Below are 19,959 nucleotides of genomic sequence, written 5' to 3'. Positions count from 1 at the left end.
TGAATGGGGTAAAACGGACCAAAGGGTGTTGGGGCAAAACGGTCCACTGTCCCGTTTTGCTCCATATGCGTGTATGTTATTTGCATGTGTGTGTGTATGTGTGTGTGTGTGTGTGTGTGTGTGTGTGTGTGTGTGCGTGCGTGCGTGGGTGCTTGTGTGTTTGTGTATGTATCTACATGCGTGTGCATGTGTGTGTGCATGTGTATGTGCACGTGCGCGTTGTGTATGTGTGCGTGTGCATGTATGTGTATGTGGGTGTATTTGTTTGGGTGTATTTGTATGCAAATGCGAGTGTGTGCGTGTGTGTGTAGGGGTGTGAGCGCCGGTGTCTGTGTGGGTGTGAGTGTGCATGAGTTTTATCTTACTTTCTTAATCCCATTTTGTTTATTATTTTCAGATGGTCAGATATTACATTCGTAAAACTGGAAGAGGCTCTTGGACTCCAGATAACCTACAGGCAGCCATGCAATCTGACCAACAAGAAAGTTCTCTTCACCAGGCAGCAAAGCAGCATGAAGTCCCCAAGACAACCTTGAAGAGACACCTGGAAGACAAAGTGTCTTCTCCTGGCCAGGTTTCTTTATGGCATTTTCAGCCAACACTAAAAAATTTTGAGGAGGAACTGCTAGAGCACTGTGTCTACCTGCAATGGATTTTTTATGGTCTCACTTCAAGAGGTTTGCGTTCCTTGGCTTTTGAGGTTACTGAGGCCAGCAAGATCCCCCATAAAGTCAATAAAGAAAAAAGAGAAACTGGAGCGGACTGGCTCGTTTGTTTTTTAAAAGCGCCATCCAACACTCAACCTGCGCATTGCTCAGTCAACGAGTGTTGATCGTACTGCAGCATTTAACAGGGTCCAAGTTGGCAGATTTTTTGATGTTCTAAAAGAAATTTACCAGCAGCACCATTTCACAGATGATCGGATTTTCAACATGGATGAAACAGGTCTGTCCTTAGTGCAGAGAGTTCCAAAAGTCATCTCACTGAAGAGAGCGAAGCAGGTTGGACGAATTGTTAGTGCTGAGAAAGGACGAACTGTGTGTCCAATGGGCGTCACCGAGCATTTCATACCGCCTGCATTTATCTTCAAGAGGAAGCGCATAGCTGACCCGTTGCTTCATGGAGCACCAGAATGTTCAGTTGCTTATGGAAGCGAAAATGGATGGATGGATCGAGAAACATTTTTCTAAGTGGCTACGCCATCTCGTTCAACATGCAAATCCATCTGTTGAGAGAAAAGTGCTCTTCCTTTTGGACAATCACATCAGCCACATTAAGTTGGATGCAATTGAGCTAGCTCGCAAACATGGCGTAATCATGGTATCAATTCCGCCTCATACCAGCCACAAGCTACAGCCCGTAGTCAGGGCCTTTTTTGCGCTCCTCAAAACCTTTTATCACCAGAAAATTAACAAGTGGATCATCGATCATCCAGGTCAGCGGGTAGATGGTTTCAAAGTTACTACCTTTTTGGGCTGGCCTTCATACGAGCTGCAACGGCTCAGAATACTTGCAGTGAATTTCGTTGCGCTGGGATCTGGCCATAAAATCCGCCGGATGTGTTTGGTGATGTCAATTACATTTCGACAGAAGTCACTGAAGTTGCTGATCCTAAAGAAAGTCCAGCACCATCATAGGAACAGCCACAAGTAGATCCTGCACCCTCACAGTCTTATGATCCATCTGTCAAAGGTGCAGATGGATGAAAAAGTCAAGAAGGTACATAGATAGGCCTACACAATTCACCATAACAAAGAATCTCTGTTGTTTCCTTGTCGCCTGTTCCAGGAACTCAGGCTACAGTATGAAAAAGAAGAGCTCAAACTTCAGAGTGCCTCACCAGTTCACTCTTTAATGATTCTCTGTCAGCTAAAGCCATGAAAAAACCAACAACTAAACCAACAGCAAGGGGAAATGCTCGCAAACCCAAGACCCTAGGAAGTGTGCTGAAGATACCAGCCTGCACATCAAAAACAACAGACAAGGCATTTTCTGTGACGAACTTTATCGAGAACCCCCAACAGAAAATTGGATTGAATGCCAGCTGTGCAAAGAATGGGCACACCAAAAGTGTGCTGGGGTTGGGATTGATGACGTTACATTCATTTATGAACTTTGTGTCCCCTAATCAGCTACCTTGCTGACCAGTCACATTGAGCATTATTTCTGTGTCTTCAGCAAAAAAAAAAAAAAAAGAATCCATGATACTTCAGGGTGGGGTGGGTATGCAAACTGAGAGCAGGAAACAGCATTTCTCATGATCATAGTTTACCTTCATTTCTGTCATTTTCAGTTCTTTTATGAATAAAAGATGTATTCCAGAATAATACACACGAGTATGTATTTGAATATGGCAAAATGTAATAAAAATTCTTATGGGGCAAAATGGTCCAACCTGAACTCTTTTGTCCCAGTACTGGGGCAAAACGGACCATGTCTGATAAAAATTTCTTTTACACGTATCTATGCAAGATTTTTTTCCAATTAATCATACTACACAGAATCATGTAAATGGCTATTCTCTATGCACATAGCAACTTACATTAAGATGTGTGCATTTTCGACGGAAATATTGAACTTTTCCCATAGGGGTCCGTTTTGCCCCGTCTTCCCCTAAACCGTTAGCTGAAGTGGATTCGGCAGCTGTTTGTTGTATGTAAAGCTGCAATATATAATATATGTAAAAATATTAATAAATATCGATAGCAGAAATTACTTGTTCTTTCGTGGTATACTTTTAAAATACTTGTTTGCATGCCTTTTGATTTATCGTATTTGATGATATAAAAGGTATATTAAAAACATCCCAATTTCAGCAGTGTATCCTGAAGAAGAATATTTTAGTACATTAAGCAATCAAGGCGGCGAACTGGCAGAATCGTTAGCGCGCAGGGGAAAATGTTTAGCGGCATTTCGGCCATCGCTATGTTTTGAGTTCAAATTCCGCCGAGGTCAACTTTGCTTTTCATCCTTTCGGGGTCGGTAAAATAAGTACCAGTTGAGCACTGGGATCGACGAAATCGATTCCCTCCCTCCCCTGAAACTACTGGTCTCGTGCCAAAATTTGAAACAAATATTTAAAGTAATCTAGTAGTATGTTGCAGAAGTAACTAGCTATAGCAGAAAACATTACTGAATATAAAAAGTAAGTTAGCTGTAGAGTTGAACACAAAACAAGAAATCCTGTTAGTGAAAATATCCTATGTCATTATAGTAAAAGTAATACAAATAATGTTCAAGTAATAACAATAATGCGTAAGTAAATATTATTATTATGGAGTCAGTCTAAGTAAAAGAGATCACCTAAATTAAAATTAACAAATAGTAGTGAATGACAAGGACAAAGTTATCTTATCGAGGCCCAGCTTCGCATAGAAGACCCAGATAGAGTTTTGGGAGATAATTTTTGGAAAAAATATTCGATAAGTATGGATACTATTACAAAACGTATATATGAATGAGAACCAAAAGCAAATAATCGATATCAATAAAGCCTTCATCTCCTTGTCTAGGCTTTAGTGTAGTAACTAATAAATCCAACAGTACACATTAGTTTGTATCTGCATTCAGAAATAAGCTTTTAAGATCCTAGTTGCACAGCATATATCTTTATAATGTTTAACCCTAGATCAATCCTGATCAAGTAGATCAATGATCAAAGGCATTCCAGTTATGAACCATTGGCCTTTTTAATATATACAACTACATTGCCCAATTTCTGGTGCTTAGACCCAGACTAGTCCTTAGCGAGTAGACCTATGATCAAAGACGTTCTAGTCATGAATAACTTATCCCTTTTTGGGGGCAGTAAGAATCAAGGGTTATATTATTGAATGTATTTCTGCCTTTTAAGTCGGCTGAGTGTAATTTAGGGGATATTTAGCTGCCAATTTTGGCAGGTCAAGTGACTATGTAACTACTTCCCAGTTGACTAGCTCATACCGCGTGGGTAATGGTTGTTGTTAAGAAAGCTTCACAATCACCAACTCCATTTCCCTAGTTTCTGAGCTCTTCCTAGATCCAGCAGATATTGAGGCTGCTGAAACATAGCTACATATCTTATGACTTGGTTAAAAAAAGTTTTTGACTATGTTCCAATACACTCGCATATTTGATAATCCGGCACTTTCCAGATCCTAAGCATGCTGAAATAGCGGGACTGTGTTGTCATAAGGAGTTAACTTTCGAAAAATTTAATTAATTGCTTTATTACTGGTTCGAATGTAATATTTTAAAATGATGATTGAATAAAATTTATTTCAGAATTATATACATAAATATTCTGAAAAGATGCCTTACCCGAATTTTCTAGCTCTTCGATTTTATTACCTTCTGATTTCATAAAATAAGGCAAAACTTCATCGTAGCTCCAGCCTTCACAGCCTCTGGCTGCCCATTCATCATAGTTGTAGTGGTTTCCACGTTCATAGATCATAAAATTTATACTACTGGAACCTCCTAAAGTTTTTCCACTGGCCCAGTAACTTCGCTAAAATGCACAACAAAAGATTAGTGGGTGAGTAAAAAAAATAATTTCTGAATATTTCCTGACAATTTCAATGCAAACATCTACTACGCATTTGGTAATTTTAAGCCATCTCAAATGATAATTAATTTGAAATTATGGTTTTACTATTCCTTGAATCTTTGAGGTTGACCTTTAATTTATAAAAGTACCGGTCGCGCTCTGACAGGTTTATGGTCGACCCTGTAGCAGTGGAGACCTCTGGCGTTCTCGGTCACCGTGTCACCGTGCCATATCCCTGCTCACTGCTATCGGAGCGGAGATTGCTATCCGTAAGTGCGAGCCCCGTGAGTCAGAGTGCCTGTTACAGCACATCTCTCTCGCCATCCTCCGGAGCAACACCTTTTCCATTTTGTCTACTGGGACCATGAGGTAGTTTGAATAATAAGAAATCGATTGAATGTAAGAATTTCGTAGCTTACTACCCATAGTTAGTTGTTATATAATTAACTAGGCATATATCATTTATAAAATGATATTTTTTAAAAAAGAAAAATAATTTAGACATAAATAATTTTGGAAGTAGAGTAAAAATCATATGAAAGATTTATGAAAATTATAAAAAAGCCACGACTAGTGTTACCTTTTCATTAAGTGCCTGACAACTTTGTTTTTGTGGCTCTGTAAAATATTGCCAATCATAGGATGATCTAAACAACTTCGCCACTCCAGCTGGAATGCTCACAAACATACTTCCAGTTTCAACATTACCGGCTTCTAAAAGTAAAACAGTATTGTTTTCATTTTCAGAAAGTCGTGAAGCGAGCACACATCCAGCTGAGCCACCGCCAACTGAGAAAAAAGAAAAAAACAAAAACAACATTTAGATAGGAACGGAAGGAGAAAAAATAAATACATAAATATTTTAATTAATTTCATCAGTATAAGTATGTGGGTGTATATATATATATATATATATATATATATATATATATATATATATATATATATATATATATATATATATATATATATATATATATATATATATATATATATATATATATATATATATGTATGTATGTATGTATATGTATGTATGTATATGTATAGAAAAATGGTGAAATGTTTATGGTGATTTCTTCGATTCTTTCGTAGAAATTTTGAAATTATTCTCTTAAGAAATTTGAAGCAAACATTCTCATATTGTGTTTATCAAAGACGTTATATAAAACAATCCTAGAAAATGCTAGCCGGGATGAATAATGATGTTTTTACTATTTTGGTTATTCTAAAGAGAGAACAGAATAATAAAATAAGAATAATAAAGAAGACTTTCTTATGCTATGTAAATGTTTCCTAGCGTCTTAATGCGGCTCCCCGGTAAATAATAAAATTATTGATTAACAATCCACTTTTCTCTTATTCCATTACCTGATTGAATCTTAAAAAAAAAAACAAAACAAAAAAAAAAAAACAGAAAAGAATGCTCGGATCCCATACTATTGACAAGACTGCCAACACCCATTTCCTAAATATTCATTCCCATTGTGAAAAGAGAACGATCACAATATTACCTGGCAAAATTTCTCAGAGATACCTTCAATCTTGAATATCATAACTTACTGCATTCTATCAAAATCATATCAGAAATTTATAATCTCTTAATCTCTTTCATTGCAACTTATAGAAAAATTCAAGAAATATTCAATGCTTTTCTTTATCAAATTTCAAGTTTTCATGATAACGTTAAAGAAATAGTAGTTAATTCGTGACAGAACAGATCATAACTCAATTTCCGGAATTCCGCTTTAAAATTACGAAAATACTCCACAAGCTATATAAATGTTTCGAAGAAGTGAATATGCGCATACATACATACATACATACATACATACATACATACATACATACATACGTGCTTGCATGTATGTATGTATGTATGTATGTATGTATGTATGTAAACGAAGCTAAATTGTAAAAAACACTTGTTAAAATCTACATTATATTGCGTTAGCTTTCTGTTAATCTGAATCTGAAGAAAAATTTTTCAACTTATATCTGAATTGCAAACTCTTTCAATTCTTCTGTGGTTGCGATTAAAATATATCACCCCATCTCCATGAAGCAAAATTTAGAATATCTTGATTAGACATCTAGGGAGTCTACTAACCCCTCCTCCAATAGTGGGTGAGCACCATCTGATCACTAACATGACAAATCCATATCTAACAATTGTTAGACTATGTACAACGTTTTTTCTCAAATATTATTTTACTTAACTCAGTAAAACGTAGCCTCTTCTTTTCTGGTGGTTTGTCTCTCGATTTAAGACAGATTTCGATGTTTAAAACACGGAAATCATTTCTCTTAAGAGCTCTAGAGAATTGGAAAAAACGCTTCAGCACATGTCATATCCACTGTAACTGTATCAGTTCATCAGAAATGGATTCAAAGAACGAGCTTCTACAAGGTCACTGGGCTTGCAAGAAGTAGCAGCCAAATTCCTTAAAATCACATACAAGCGAATCCAGAATGTAGTGCAAGATATATAAAGAGGCAAGGTGGTTATAAATGGAACGTCTTTGATCATAGGTCTGCTCGATAAAGGGTAATTTGGACCTAAATAACAACAAAAGTAACAGCAGCAACAACAACAACCTAACCTGAATTGAATTGATTATTTGTCTAGGTAGCTACATGCCAGGAAACATTTACATCAAAATGATCAGCAGGAATACTGTCGCAGTCAATCTATAAGAAGCTTTGTACAGTTTGTCAGTCGTTGCAGGTGAATCCCTTGTCTCATAGACCTATGTAACCATCCATCTATCCAACCATCTGCACGCACATATACATGCACAAAATATATAATATATATACACTTAGCTCTTCTCAACCATTTTTTCCCCCTCAGGACCTTCTTAAAAGTTCTACTTAGATTCTAAGGCCTTTGTCAAACAAAGGGGACATCAGCAGAAATAGAAAATAATTTAGTGAACACAAATAAATTAGAATTTTGACATAAGACATAACTGAATAAGAAATGCATGAAGTTAAGATTTAATATTTAATATAACTAATGCGATCCTCAAGATTGTTGTTTTCCGACAAGTTTTATGATATTGTTGCGATCTCAAGACTTTTTCTTTGATTTTGATAAGGCAACAAAATCTGCACTCGACCAAATACGCTGGTGGAAATGCAATGAAATATATTTGGACCTTTCTCCACAGTACAGGGAATATATTTGGCAGATTAATTTTGATCCCCAAATTTTTATGAAACAGATCGAATTGAGGAAGTACAATTGTATTAGTTTAAAGATAAATGAAATCCTCTTGAACCTCTACCTCAACTTCAGTAGCTTCAATTTTAAAAGGATTAAAAGTCTGTTCCAGGACACCTAGGTTCAAAAGGCATCAAATTTTTCTTGAATATATTTGTATCTGTTAAGATGATTCACATAAATTAATAAGCTCATCGTTTTTCAGTACCAAATCGATTATTCCTAGGTTTGGAAATTGTGAAAATTCCAAAGCCTTATGTTGTGCCAATATACTTCGAGTTTCTTAAGGAAAGGAACAAATGCTTCCTTACTGTCTATGAGGCTACTGCTTTAATCTGTATTGCTGTATTTAATAAACTGAGACATGAAAGTCTAATAAAGAGAATAGAAGAAGACTCAGATATGCCTAAGAACGTCTCAAAACGTTGAAGATAGTTTCCTTTAGAAAGTCACTTCACCTCGATATGCAACAGTAGAGTTTTGAAAGTCTTCACCATTTTATTCACATAGTTGTTGGAAGAGGCGTTCCAGAAGAGTTTGGTAAAGTTTATATCTTTATGACAGCCGAAGCGAAAGATTGAGACGTCTTCGTCAGTTTTAAGTTACTAGGTGAACCCTATGAACTACGCAGTGAATGATGCGCACAACCAGTATGGTCCTTTTAGATGGGCGAAGAATCATCTTTAATAACCAGTCATAGAAGTGGTACCGTCAGTTGAACAAGTAGTTATATTTGTTGGATTATTGTTTACGCCTAGGTAACTTTAACTACTTCAAGAACAGACAGTCCCTTTGTATCTATTTTAATCTTCTGAACAAATAACATCCTTTCCATCAATTCATTCCCTTTCCAGAATCTTACATAACCTCAGAATCTTATATAAACTTTGCAAAGTAGTTTTTGTCTATTTGAAAAGAGAATTTATTCGATTGAACTGAAATGACTAACTCTTCTTCAATGTCACGCGCCATCTTATCGATTCTTCTGGCAACAGTGGAATTACTCAAAGGAATTGCCTGAATAGTTTTGTTGGCACTCAAATTCATGACGTAAGATATTGTTGACCATGAAGGCATGATGACTGACTCATTAATCTTGTGCTGATTTTCTGTTTTAGCAATCAGCTTACTATTGTGTATGAAGCAACAAAGCACTTTTCTAATTTCTGCGACGTTATGATTAAGTATCTGCGGCAGCGTTGGCCTACTCTCAAATGATCTCGAAAGTTTTTGAAAAATATCCAATGGCTCATTTTCTTAAATCTGAGAAGAATTTAAGAGATTTTTTTTCAATTTGTTTTGTCTCATGCTTTCATTTTATAATGTAGCTATGCAGTTCAAATACATAAATGAAGATGGGTTTTGCAGGGTAGCAATGCAACTACACAATAAGTATTACACCAAATACTGTCGACATTTTTTATACTGAGAAACTCATGGGTAAAATTATTTATGAACACAGAAGTAGAAAAAAAATAGTATTGTATTAGTAAAAAGTACTTAGCAAATACCGCTGAGGAATATTGTTAAGAAGAAAGAAAAAAAGGCTAATATACAACAGTTTACACTTCAATTACAGAATCATGAATAGCTGACAATATATAAAATATTCACAGAAAATAATACTCCTAATATTCTATAACTACGATAATATCCATAATTTGTAATCGTGAGAGGCTGCGAAAGAGAAATTATGACGAGTGAGGCAAGCGTATTGCCAGGTCCGAATCAATCAAAATAAGTGTTAAAAATGTCATTGATCTACATCTACACAGTTACCTCAATACACAACCAAAAACATTTTCATAGAGACAAACACAGAAGTGCTTTCAAGAATAGATTAACTAAGACCAGATAAAAATTACTCATTCGTCAAAATTAAATGGCGGCAATTGATCACGCGGCAGGATATGTAATGCCAGATCCTGCTTCACATTTATCCTTATTAGACTTTCAACTCGGCAGTTACCAGCGCTTCTTATGTCTATTTAGGCCCTGTCTACTCTGATTTTTCAGGAATTTGATTTATTTATTTCGACCCCAGAATCATAATGAAATAAAATATAAAAACAGATAAATCGTGGAATAAATCACCTACGGTCGGGGATTTGTGACAGAGGTTCAAACTAACGGTAAGGCACGAAAGATCCTTGAATCAACAACAACAATTGTAAAAAGTTTACCTTTAATAAACACTAAATAATAGTACTTTACATAAGACAGGAGTATAAGCTGTGTAGGGATGTCATATTAAGGATTAGGACGAGATCTAGTTAACATTGCACTTTAGCTAAAGGAAAACCCCCATTGCAATTTTCTGCAATGAGGGGAATATTTCATCCTTACCAAAATTTACAGAAACATTAATCAGAAGATGGGAACTAGTTTCTAAATGTCGACGTGAGAATAAGTTATAATGCTCTGATCAAGCAAATTTGAATGTAAACAAATGAACCGATATAAGTCTGTTAACCACAATCTCTTACGATGCTCCCCCCAAATCCCCTTCCCCACCAAAAACAAAGAAGTAAAAGGAAACGAACTATATTGATAAAACTGTGAAAGTCACAAACTCCACCAAACAAACCATTTGAGCATCATTCTGTATCACAGATATCAAACTCAAAGTAAAGGTATGTAGTAAACTCTATTTATAACCTTATATACTATTTTAAAGTTAAAATAATTAAGTAATGTTGTGAGGAACATTTTATATTTACATCTCAGAAATATAAATTAAAATACAATAAAAACAGATTTTCCATCTGTGGCAAAATTTTCCGCATATCTTATATATATCAGGTTTCCCTGCCTGTCTTTCTTTCCCTCTCATTCTGTCTCTCTCTCCCTTACTCATACTCTCATTCCATACATCTGTCTGTCTGTCTCTCTCTCTCTATATATATATATATATCGATATAGATATAGACATGTATGTATGTACGTACATACGTATGCGTGTAATCATTTATACAATCATTTATGCAATCATTTATGCATGTGTTTACATATAATATATACACATGCATAAATATATATATATATTTATATAAGGGCATTACTAAACTTGAATGCCTCACGCTAAGCGAGACTCTAAGGTCAAACTACCATAATAAACACATTTTTACCGAACACGAGGAAATGCAACTCTCAAAGCTAGTCCCTTAAAAACAGACTAAACCATAGAAAAATACAAAATGGCTGATCGTTAGTAAGGAAAGACACACAAATAAGAGAGAAGAAAGCAAAGGACCACTGATGAGATCGCAGAAGTGTGACGAAAGAACTCTGGCCGAAATACGATTAATGTAAAATAAAGCTGAAGCAAATTAACACCAAATATATAGTGCGTGTGTCTTTATTGGCTAAACTGGCAACATAACCATCCCCAAATACAACAATATCTGTTTCAACACACGATTTCACATCAAGAATCTTGCAGAACGAATATATAAACGTATATATATATATGGTCATACGCACAAACACACATATGTATGTATGTGTATATATATATATATATATATATATATATATATATATATATATATATATATATATATATATATATATATATATATATATATATATATATGGGAGAATATACAAAAAATAACAGACGAGGACAGGTGGTGTAAATAACAAAAGTATATATTAGTATGACGCTCGGGAATACGGAAAGTCTTTGACGTTTCGAGCTACGCTCTTCAACAGAAAGAATACGGAGACAAGGAGAAAAACACGGAGAAAAAAAATTGAATAGTGTTCAGTCAACGGTCAATCATAATAATGGCCGATCATAACAATGGCTGACCGGAAGTTAGAAATTCTTATTTCAGGAGAGCTAAGAAAGGGGGAGATAACAAACGGTGATCGGGAACGAGGGGCTGTGTGTGGGAGGTAGACTGCTGGTGCTCTTGACGTATGTAGTTTGAAAATGGGGGAAGGGAGAAAGGGAGAAAGTAGTTGGTCAGTTGTAGTGTGTGCGTGGTGTGATGCGTGGGTATTGGTGTGGTGTGCGTGGTGTGATGCGAGGGTATTGGTGTGGTGTGATGTGAGGGTGTTGGGAGGGTATTGGTGTGGTGTGATGTGAGGGTGTTGGGAGATGGGGAAGGCATGGGTGGAGTGTGGGGTAGAGGTAGGGGTCTGTGGGTAGGGTGGGGTATGTGGGTAGGGGTGGGTGGTGGGTGTAAGGAATTGGATGGGGTGGAGTGGGAAGGTAGAGTAGGAGTATGTTGGGGTGTGGTGGGATGAGCTTATGAGGGGGTGTTGACGAGGAGGGAGAAGGGGAAGGTGGATGTAAGAGCGGGGAAGATGGGTATGGGAGGGGAGAGGAAGAGAGGAGAGAGGGTGGGTATAAGAGAGGGAAGGGGGATGGAGAGAGGGGGAAGGTGGGTATGGGGGGAGAAAGAGGGGAAGGTGGGTATGGGGGGAGAAAGAGAGGAAGAGAAAGAGAGGAAGAGAAAGAGAGGAAGAGAAAGAGAGGAAGAGAAAGAGAGGAAGAGAAAGAGAGGAAGAGAAAGAGAGTGAGAGAGAGGGAAGAGGGGTATGGGGGGGAGAAAGAAAGGAAGAGAAAGAGAGTGAGAGAGAGGGGAAGAGAGTGAGAGAGTAAGGGTGAGAGAGTAAGAGAGTAAGAGTGTAGAGAGTAGGAGAGTAAGAGTGTAGAGAGTAAGAGTGTAGAGAGTAAGAGTGAGAGAGGGGGGAGTACGAGAGAAGAGAGTGAGAGAGAGTAAGAGAGAGGAGAGAAAGAGTAGGGGTGAAGAGAAGTGGGAGTGGAGAGAAGTATGAAGAGAGGTGAAGAGACGTACAAAGAAGTAGGAGTCGGAGCAGGAGGTTGGGGAGGGGAGAGATGGGTGGTAGGATGGAGGGTGGGGGAGAGAGACAGGAGGAGGGGGTTAGATGAAGAGTGGAGGGGAGTTGAGCCCATGTGGCGCAAAGGAGCGAAGATAGAAGATTAATCCCTGTTCACGGCGCAAACGGGAGTCCGGATGGCCCCTGTGCATGGACAATCCAAACACAGACAGGTGTTGCCGCAAGGAGTGGCCGGCAGAACGGAAGTGGCGTGACACCGGGGTGTCATTGCCGACGTTGATATCTCGGAGGTGTTCCGCGAATCGGTCGGCCAGGCGGCGCCCCGTTTGTCCGATGTACAGGGATTGGCAGAGAGAGCAGGAGAGGCAATATATGATGTTGGTAGACGTGCAGGTGAAGGAGTCGGTGATGCGATAGGGTCGGTGATGGGTGCTGGTGAGGAGGGTGGTGTTGGAGAGGTAAGGGCAAGTGCGGCAGCGTGGGCGGGAGCAGGGGAACGAGCCAGTTTGGGAGGTTGGGTTGGGGAAGAAGCTGTGGACCAAGAGGTCCCGTAGGTTGTGGGCTCGTTTGAAGGAGGGGAGGGGTCGATTAGGGAAGATGTGGGAGGTGGAGGGGTCGGACTGGAGGCGCCGAAAAGCTCGGAGAATGGAGCGTTGGAGGGGTAGGGTGGTGGGATGGTAGGTGAGGGGAAAAGGGAGGCGGGAAACGGCAGGGCGGGTTCGGGGGGAGAGAGCAGATGCACGGTCCACAGAACGTGCTCTGGCAAGGGCGGTGTGGATGGTGGTGGGTGGATATCCACGCAGGCTAAAGTGGTGAGCCATGAGTTGAGACTGAGTCTCAAAGTCATGGCTGTCGCTACAAAGTCTGCGTAGACGGAGGAATTGGGAATAGGGGATGGAAAGTTTTGTGTGTCTAGGGTGGGAGGAGGAGAAGTTGAGATAGGAGTGTGAGTCTGTGTGTTTGTAGTGGATGGAGGTGCTAAGGGCGGAGTGGAGGATGCTGACCGAAATGTCGAGAAAGGGGACAGAGGTGTCAGAGACAGTACAGGAGAAGTGGAGGGCAGGATGGAAAGATTGAACGAAAGAGAGGAACGAGTTAAGATGTTCGCGGGAGAGAGAGGTGGCACCGATACAGTCGTCGATATACCGACCGTATAGTTCGGGAGTGGGACCAGTGAAACTGGAGAATATTTGGGCCTCAACATAACCAACGAAGAAGTTCGCGTAGTTGGGGCCCATTCTCGTCCCCATGGCCACTCCCGAGATTTGCTGGTAGATATCTCCCGCGAACGAGAAGCAGTTGAGAGATAGGACAAGTTCGGCCAGACGAATGAGTGTGGAGGTGTCGGGTTGTGGGTTGGGGCGTTGGTCTAGAAAAAACTTCAGGGCACGCAGCCCCTCGTCGTGGGGGATCACTGTATAGAGGCTCTGGATGTCTAGAGTGAAGAGAAGCTTAGAAGGGCCGGGAGGGAAAGAGAAAGAGTTGAATAGACGAAGCGCGTGGTTAGTGTCATGAATGTGGGAAGGGAGAGAAGCCACTAGGGGGGCGAGGACACGGTCTAGGTATTTTGAGATAAGCTCGGTGGGGCAGTTGCAGGCGGAGACGATGGGGCGGCCAGGGTTGTTCGGTTTATGGATCTTGGGGAGGAAGTAAATGGTGGGGGTGCGTGGGGTGCGAACAATAAGGTTGGAGGCGGTGGCGGGGAGACGGGAGGAGAGGATGAGGTCATGGATAGTGGAGGACACAGTCTGTTGGTAGCTGGGCGTGGGGTCGGAGGGCAGAGGGCGGTAGAATGAGGTATCTCGAAGTTGACGGAGAGCTTCGGCCTCGTAGAGGTCCGCGCGCCATACTACCACGGCTCCACCCTTATCAGCCGGTTTTATGATGATGTCCGTGCGGCGTCGGAGGGATCGAAGGGCCGAGAGTTCGGCTGGGGAGATGTTGAGTCGAGATGGACGCCTGGAAAAGTTAAACCGGCCCACAGCGCGTTGGCAGGCGCCCGCGAAAAGATCAACTGCCTGGAACTGGCCAGGAGCAGGCGTCCACTGGGATGGTCGTCGGCCCAGGTCAGTGAAGCAGTCCTCGTTGGGTGCGGGTGGTGTGTTATGGAAAAGCGCACCCAACCTAACGCGGTGCACAAAGCTGTGGACATCAGCACGGGTTTGAAATTCCTTGCAGGATGGAGTGAGTGGGATGAAGCGCAGACCCCTATTGAGGACGGAGCGCTCCGCCTCAGAGAGAGGAAGATCTGGGGGAATGGTAACGACAGGCTGAAGTGGAGAAGGGGTGGGTGGAATAGAAGTAGGAGGGGATGAAGTAGGGTTAGGAGGGGCGGTCGGGATGGTGGAGGGCTGGGAGGGAGGGGTGGAGTGTGTGTGGGAGAGGCAGGGTGGTTGGGTGTGGGTGGGGAATGCACATCAGGGAGGGAGAAGGGTGGTGGAGGGGTTGGGGTAGTGGCATCGGGTGTAGAGGAATGGAGGAGTGAGTGAAGTTTGCGGAGCTTAGTGTCGGTAAGAAATGCATGAAAGAGATGATTAAGTTGAATGATAAAGCGCAATGTATTGTGAGCATGGGAGGGTGACAGAGAGGAGAAAAATATGGAAAAGGCTGGAGGAAGAAGGCGGTCGATAGTGTGGATTTTAGAGAGATTGGAGCGAATGGTGGCCCGCATAAGGCGGTAGGATGTGGTGCGGAGTATGGGTAGAATGGTGGTAGAAGAGTGGAGAGTGGGGTGGAAATGGAGGCGGAAACCCTTAGGGATGAGGCGGTGATGTAAGCAGCGACTGAGAAACGTAATATGACTAGAGAAACGAGTCTTCTTGAATATGAGTAAGGAGAGTCGTATAGTAGGTTGAAAGTATAGAGAGGGAAGTGTGCGGAGGTATAGTTTTAGGCGGTTGTGGAGAGTGAGTTGGAAAGATTTGTAGTCAGGCATGATGGAACGAGAGAGAAAAGAAAATTAGACGTGGGAAGGAGAATTACAAAAGGTGTGGTGGAAAAAAAACAAGCGTGATGAGAAAATTGGACGTGGAAAAAAGGAAAAAAAAGAAAAAAAGGGGAAAAAAAACTGGAAAAAAACTTTTTTAACAGGTGTGGGGGAAAAAAATAAAGGCATGAGGAGAAAAAACGAAAAAGGGGTTGTGAGAAGAAAATATATGCGAGGTGGGAGAAAAAAACAAAGCAAAAAGGAAGATGGGACAATAGGGAGAAATGGGGTGACAGGGAGAGAAGAAACGAGAGGAGAAAAGAAAGGGAGGGAGAAGAATACAAAGTAATAGGTGCAGATTAGAGAAGACAGATTAGGAACATCCAGAGTACGAAGAGACGGTAGGTGAAGGAAAGTAAGGTAAAAAAGGATGATAAAGGAGGTTTACAAAAGTGGAAAAGTTCAAAAGTTTTTTAGACGTCGTGGTATATTGAAGCGATTTCCAATCAGAAGATGGGTCCAGTGTAATCCGTGGGTAGGAGAGGTGCAGCCGGAGGGTATAAAGTTCAGAATCAAACAGTCCATATCCAGAAGGAAAGAAGGTAGAATCCAAAAGTTGGTAGTGTGTGATGAGAGGAGACATGATTAGCTGGTGCGACCACGTGAGCGTGTATTATATGTGGGAGAATATACAAAAAATAACAGACGAGGACAGGTGGTGTAAATAACAAAAGTATATATTAGTATGACGCTCGGGAATACGGAAAGTCTTTGACGTTTCGAGCTACGCTCTTCAACAGAAAGAATACGGAGACAAGGAGAAAAACACGGAGAAAAAAAATTGAATAGTGTTCAGTCAACGGTCAATCATAATAATGGCCGATCATAACAATGGCTGACCGGAAGTTAGAAATTCTTATTTCAGGAGAGCTAAGAAAGGGGGAGATAACAAACGGTGATCGGGAACGAGGGGCTGTGTGTGGGAGGTAGACTGCTGGTGCTCTTGACGTATGTAGTTTGAAAATGGGGGAAGGGAGAAAGGGAGAAAGTAGTTGGTCAGTTGTAGTGTGTGCGTGGTGTGATGCGAGGGTATTGGTGTGGTGTGCGTGGTGTGATGCGAGGGTATTGGTGTGGTGTGATGTGAGGGTGTTGGGAGGTGGGGAAGGCATGGGTGGAGTGTGGGGTAGAGGTAGGGGTCTGTGGGTAGGGTGGGGTATGTGGGTAGGGGTGGGTGGTGGGTGTAAGGAATTGGATGGGGTGGAGTGGGAAGGTAGAGTAGGAGTATGTTGGGGTGTGGTGGGATGAGCTTATGAGGGGGTGTTGACGAGGAGGGAGAAGGGGAAGGTGGATGTAAGAGAGGGGAAGATGGGTATGGGAGGGGAGAGGAAGAGAGGAGAGAGGGTGGGTATAAGAGAGGGAAGGGGGATGGAGAGAGGGGGAAGGTGGGTATGGGGGGAGAAAGAGGGGAAGGTGGGTATGGGGGGAGAAAGAGAGGAAGAGAAAGAGAGGAAGAGAAAGAGAGGAAGAGAAAGAGAGGAAGAGAAAGAGAGTGAGAGAGAGGGAAGAGGGGTATGGGGGGAGAAAGAAAGGAAGAGAAAGAGAGTGAGAGAGAGGGGAAGAGAGTGAGAGAGTAAGGGTGAGAGAGTAAGAGAGTAAGAGTGTAGAGAGTAGGAGAGTAAGAGTGTAGAGAGTAAGAGTGAGAGAGGGGGGAGTACGAGAGAAGAGAGTGAGAGAGAGTAAGAGAGAGGAGAGAAAGAGTAGGGGTGAAGAGAAGTGGGAGTGGAGAGAAGTATGAAGAGAGGTGAAGAGACGTACAAAGAAGTAGGAGTCGGATATATATATATATATATATATATATATATATATATATATATATATATATATTTCTATATATGTATGTATGTATATATATTTATATATATATATATATATATATATATATATATGTATATATATATATATATATATATATATATATATATATATATATATGTATATATATATATATATATATATATATATATATATATATATATATATATATATATATATATATGTATATATATTTATATATATATATATATATATATATATATATATATATATATATATATATATATATATATATATATATATATATATATATATTATAGAAAGACACGTAGATTGCTCAACACACAGACCTGTATTTGAGATAATGGAAGCTATTTTAATAAATATAGATAAATATAAGTATTCACATAAATAACTCTCTCGGACCTAGGAGGTTTCATGTGAACCACTGTACATATCAGGGAACCGAAATGCAGAAACTCTATTTATTTGTACATTCAATATACGCCCGTTATATGGCCTGTTTCCCTTGTCATGGTGCTAGTGGAGCAATTTCAACCAACAATGAACATAAAGTCGTTAATGTATTCACAATTTCCACATATAAATTATATACATATACAAGACTGATTAACGTAAAAAGAGAATATCTATTATTTTATGTGACAAAAACACGCAATGCTCAATCTGTCTCTGTCACCCTGTTTCTGTCTGTCTGTCCATCTCTTTCTAAATCAATATTCTTTTTTCCTTTCTTTCTTTCTTTCTTTCTTTCTTTCTTTCTTTCTTTCTTTCTTTCTTTCGTTCTTTCTTTGTGTGTGTGTGTGTGTGTGTGTGTGTGCGTGTTTGTGTGTGAGTGTGTGCATGTGTTAGCAACTGCTCGAACGCATAAACATCAGTTTTAGAATTGTTAACCGATGAAATGATGAAAAACACAGCAAACATTTACTGATGAAAAATCCTAATGATTGGTTATATATGTATATGCTTATAAGTATATAAGTGTATGCTAATGTGTATATATAATATATATATATTACGGAGATGTACTTGCATAGCAAGTGACCTGATCTGAGATATATGTTGAAGTGAATCTAACGGTTTTTGTGTGTTTCTTAAATGGCTTATAAACACCTTCCACGCTGCAATTGTTTATACACACACACACACACACACACACACACACATACACACACACACACACACACAAACACACACACACACAAACACACAAATATATATATATATATATATATATATATATATATATATATATATATATATATATATAATGCAAGAGAGTTAGGGGTTGAGGATTCAACCCACTAAGGGATAGCATCTATCCAATATACTGCTGGGAGGGTACCCAATTATTGTTACACTAGTGTTATACCAAGTGTAATAAGTGGGTTCGGGTGAAAGGGGGGTTATTTTACCCTAAATTTATATAGCAATTAGAAAATGGAGGAGAATATGCGGTACCCATCGACTTGCAGACAGTGTATTCCGTTGAATTAATTAATTTACTTGTACAAAAAAAATTTATTAATTCAATGGAATACACTGTCTGCAAGTCGATGGGTACCGCATATTCTCCTCCATTTTCTAATTGCTATATATATATATATATATATATATATATATATATATATATATATATATATATATATATTACATGTATATGTGTGTGCTATCTGAAAAAATGCGAGCGCAGAAACGATGATGTTCTTAGTTAATTGAACCTGAAAGAGTATAGGAGTAAAAATGGAAACTTAATTATATTGAAGCTGACGTTAGAATTTAATTAATATGCCTTTCGGATAGTTTCGGATCGAAAAAAGTAAGGGAAGTATTAAATGGAGGACTAGGCTGCTTTTGGGCAGCATGTTTGGTAACGGCAAGATATTTGAAGAGCTGTTTTCTTTTCTCTCTCACAGGACCCTCTCATATACATGCCGAATTGGGATCTTTCCCAATGGATTTATGCTGAGTCTGAAAAAGGTAAATACAATTTTTTGCCCTTTAAGGAAAGGATTTGTTGTTCAAATTTTATAGAGCCACAGGATTGTTGGGTTTCCAGAGTTTCACAAGCTTAGACTCATATCCTTTGCTCTACTGACAATAAATTGTCGTTTTTGCATAGTGAGGAAGATAGACCTCGCTAAAACCGCCTCACTATCGATCTCTATTTCTGAACTGACAGGATTAATGCCTGCTTGATTGTTAGTCAAGATACGGTCCACGGTAGTCAGGTTTCCTCTTTTGATACTTAAATGTCAACTCAGCTGTAGTTGGAAAAACATAAAAGGAAGATAGCTGAGTGTTTTAAAAGTTTAAAGATAAGTTTGCATCTCCTTCATACGAGTACTTCGACTCCCTTCCAACATATTGGATTTTATAGGGAGTAAATATAGAAAGTTCAGTATAGATGTTGTTATATTTCGGGATAGTATTTATTTTTACCATCCTGAAATGTAACAATATCTGTTCCACATAGAATTTTCTTTATAGAGGATATTAGAATCTAAAGAGGGGATACACTTTTACTCTTGAATGAAGCAACGTATTTTCAACAGCACATTTTTCTTATATAATTTCCAACTTCAGTTGTAATATTTTAAAAATCTCCCACCA

At 39.5% G+C, this 19,959-nt stretch overlaps 1 protein-coding gene across 2 annotated transcripts in view; it reads right to left on the bottom strand.

Moving 5' to 3' along the window:
* The window catches only part of LOC106872339 (uncharacterized), a 90,315-nt gene that overhangs the window by 36,413 nt on the left and 33,943 nt on the right, over positions 1-19,959 (bottom strand). For both annotated transcript variants that reach the window (XM_014919286.3, XM_052967220.2), the window contains 2 exons: positions 5,109-5,317; positions 4,300-4,489 (listed from right to left, as the gene is read on the bottom strand). In XM_014919286.3, the coding sequence (XP_014774772.1) occupies positions 4,300-4,489; positions 5,109-5,317 (399 nt within the window). The remainder of the gene's footprint in view (positions 1-4,299; positions 4,490-5,108; positions 5,318-19,959) is intronic.

Source organism: Octopus bimaculoides, chromosome 4 (assembly GCF_046866305.1).
Source record: "Octopus bimaculoides isolate indiv1 chromosome 4, ASM4686630v1, whole genome shotgun sequence".
Taxonomy (NCBI): domain Eukaryota; kingdom Metazoa; phylum Mollusca; class Cephalopoda; order Octopoda; family Octopodidae; genus Octopus; species Octopus bimaculoides.
Note: the sequence above shows the minus strand (reverse complement) of the source record. Positions and strands in the feature narration are given on the sequence as shown.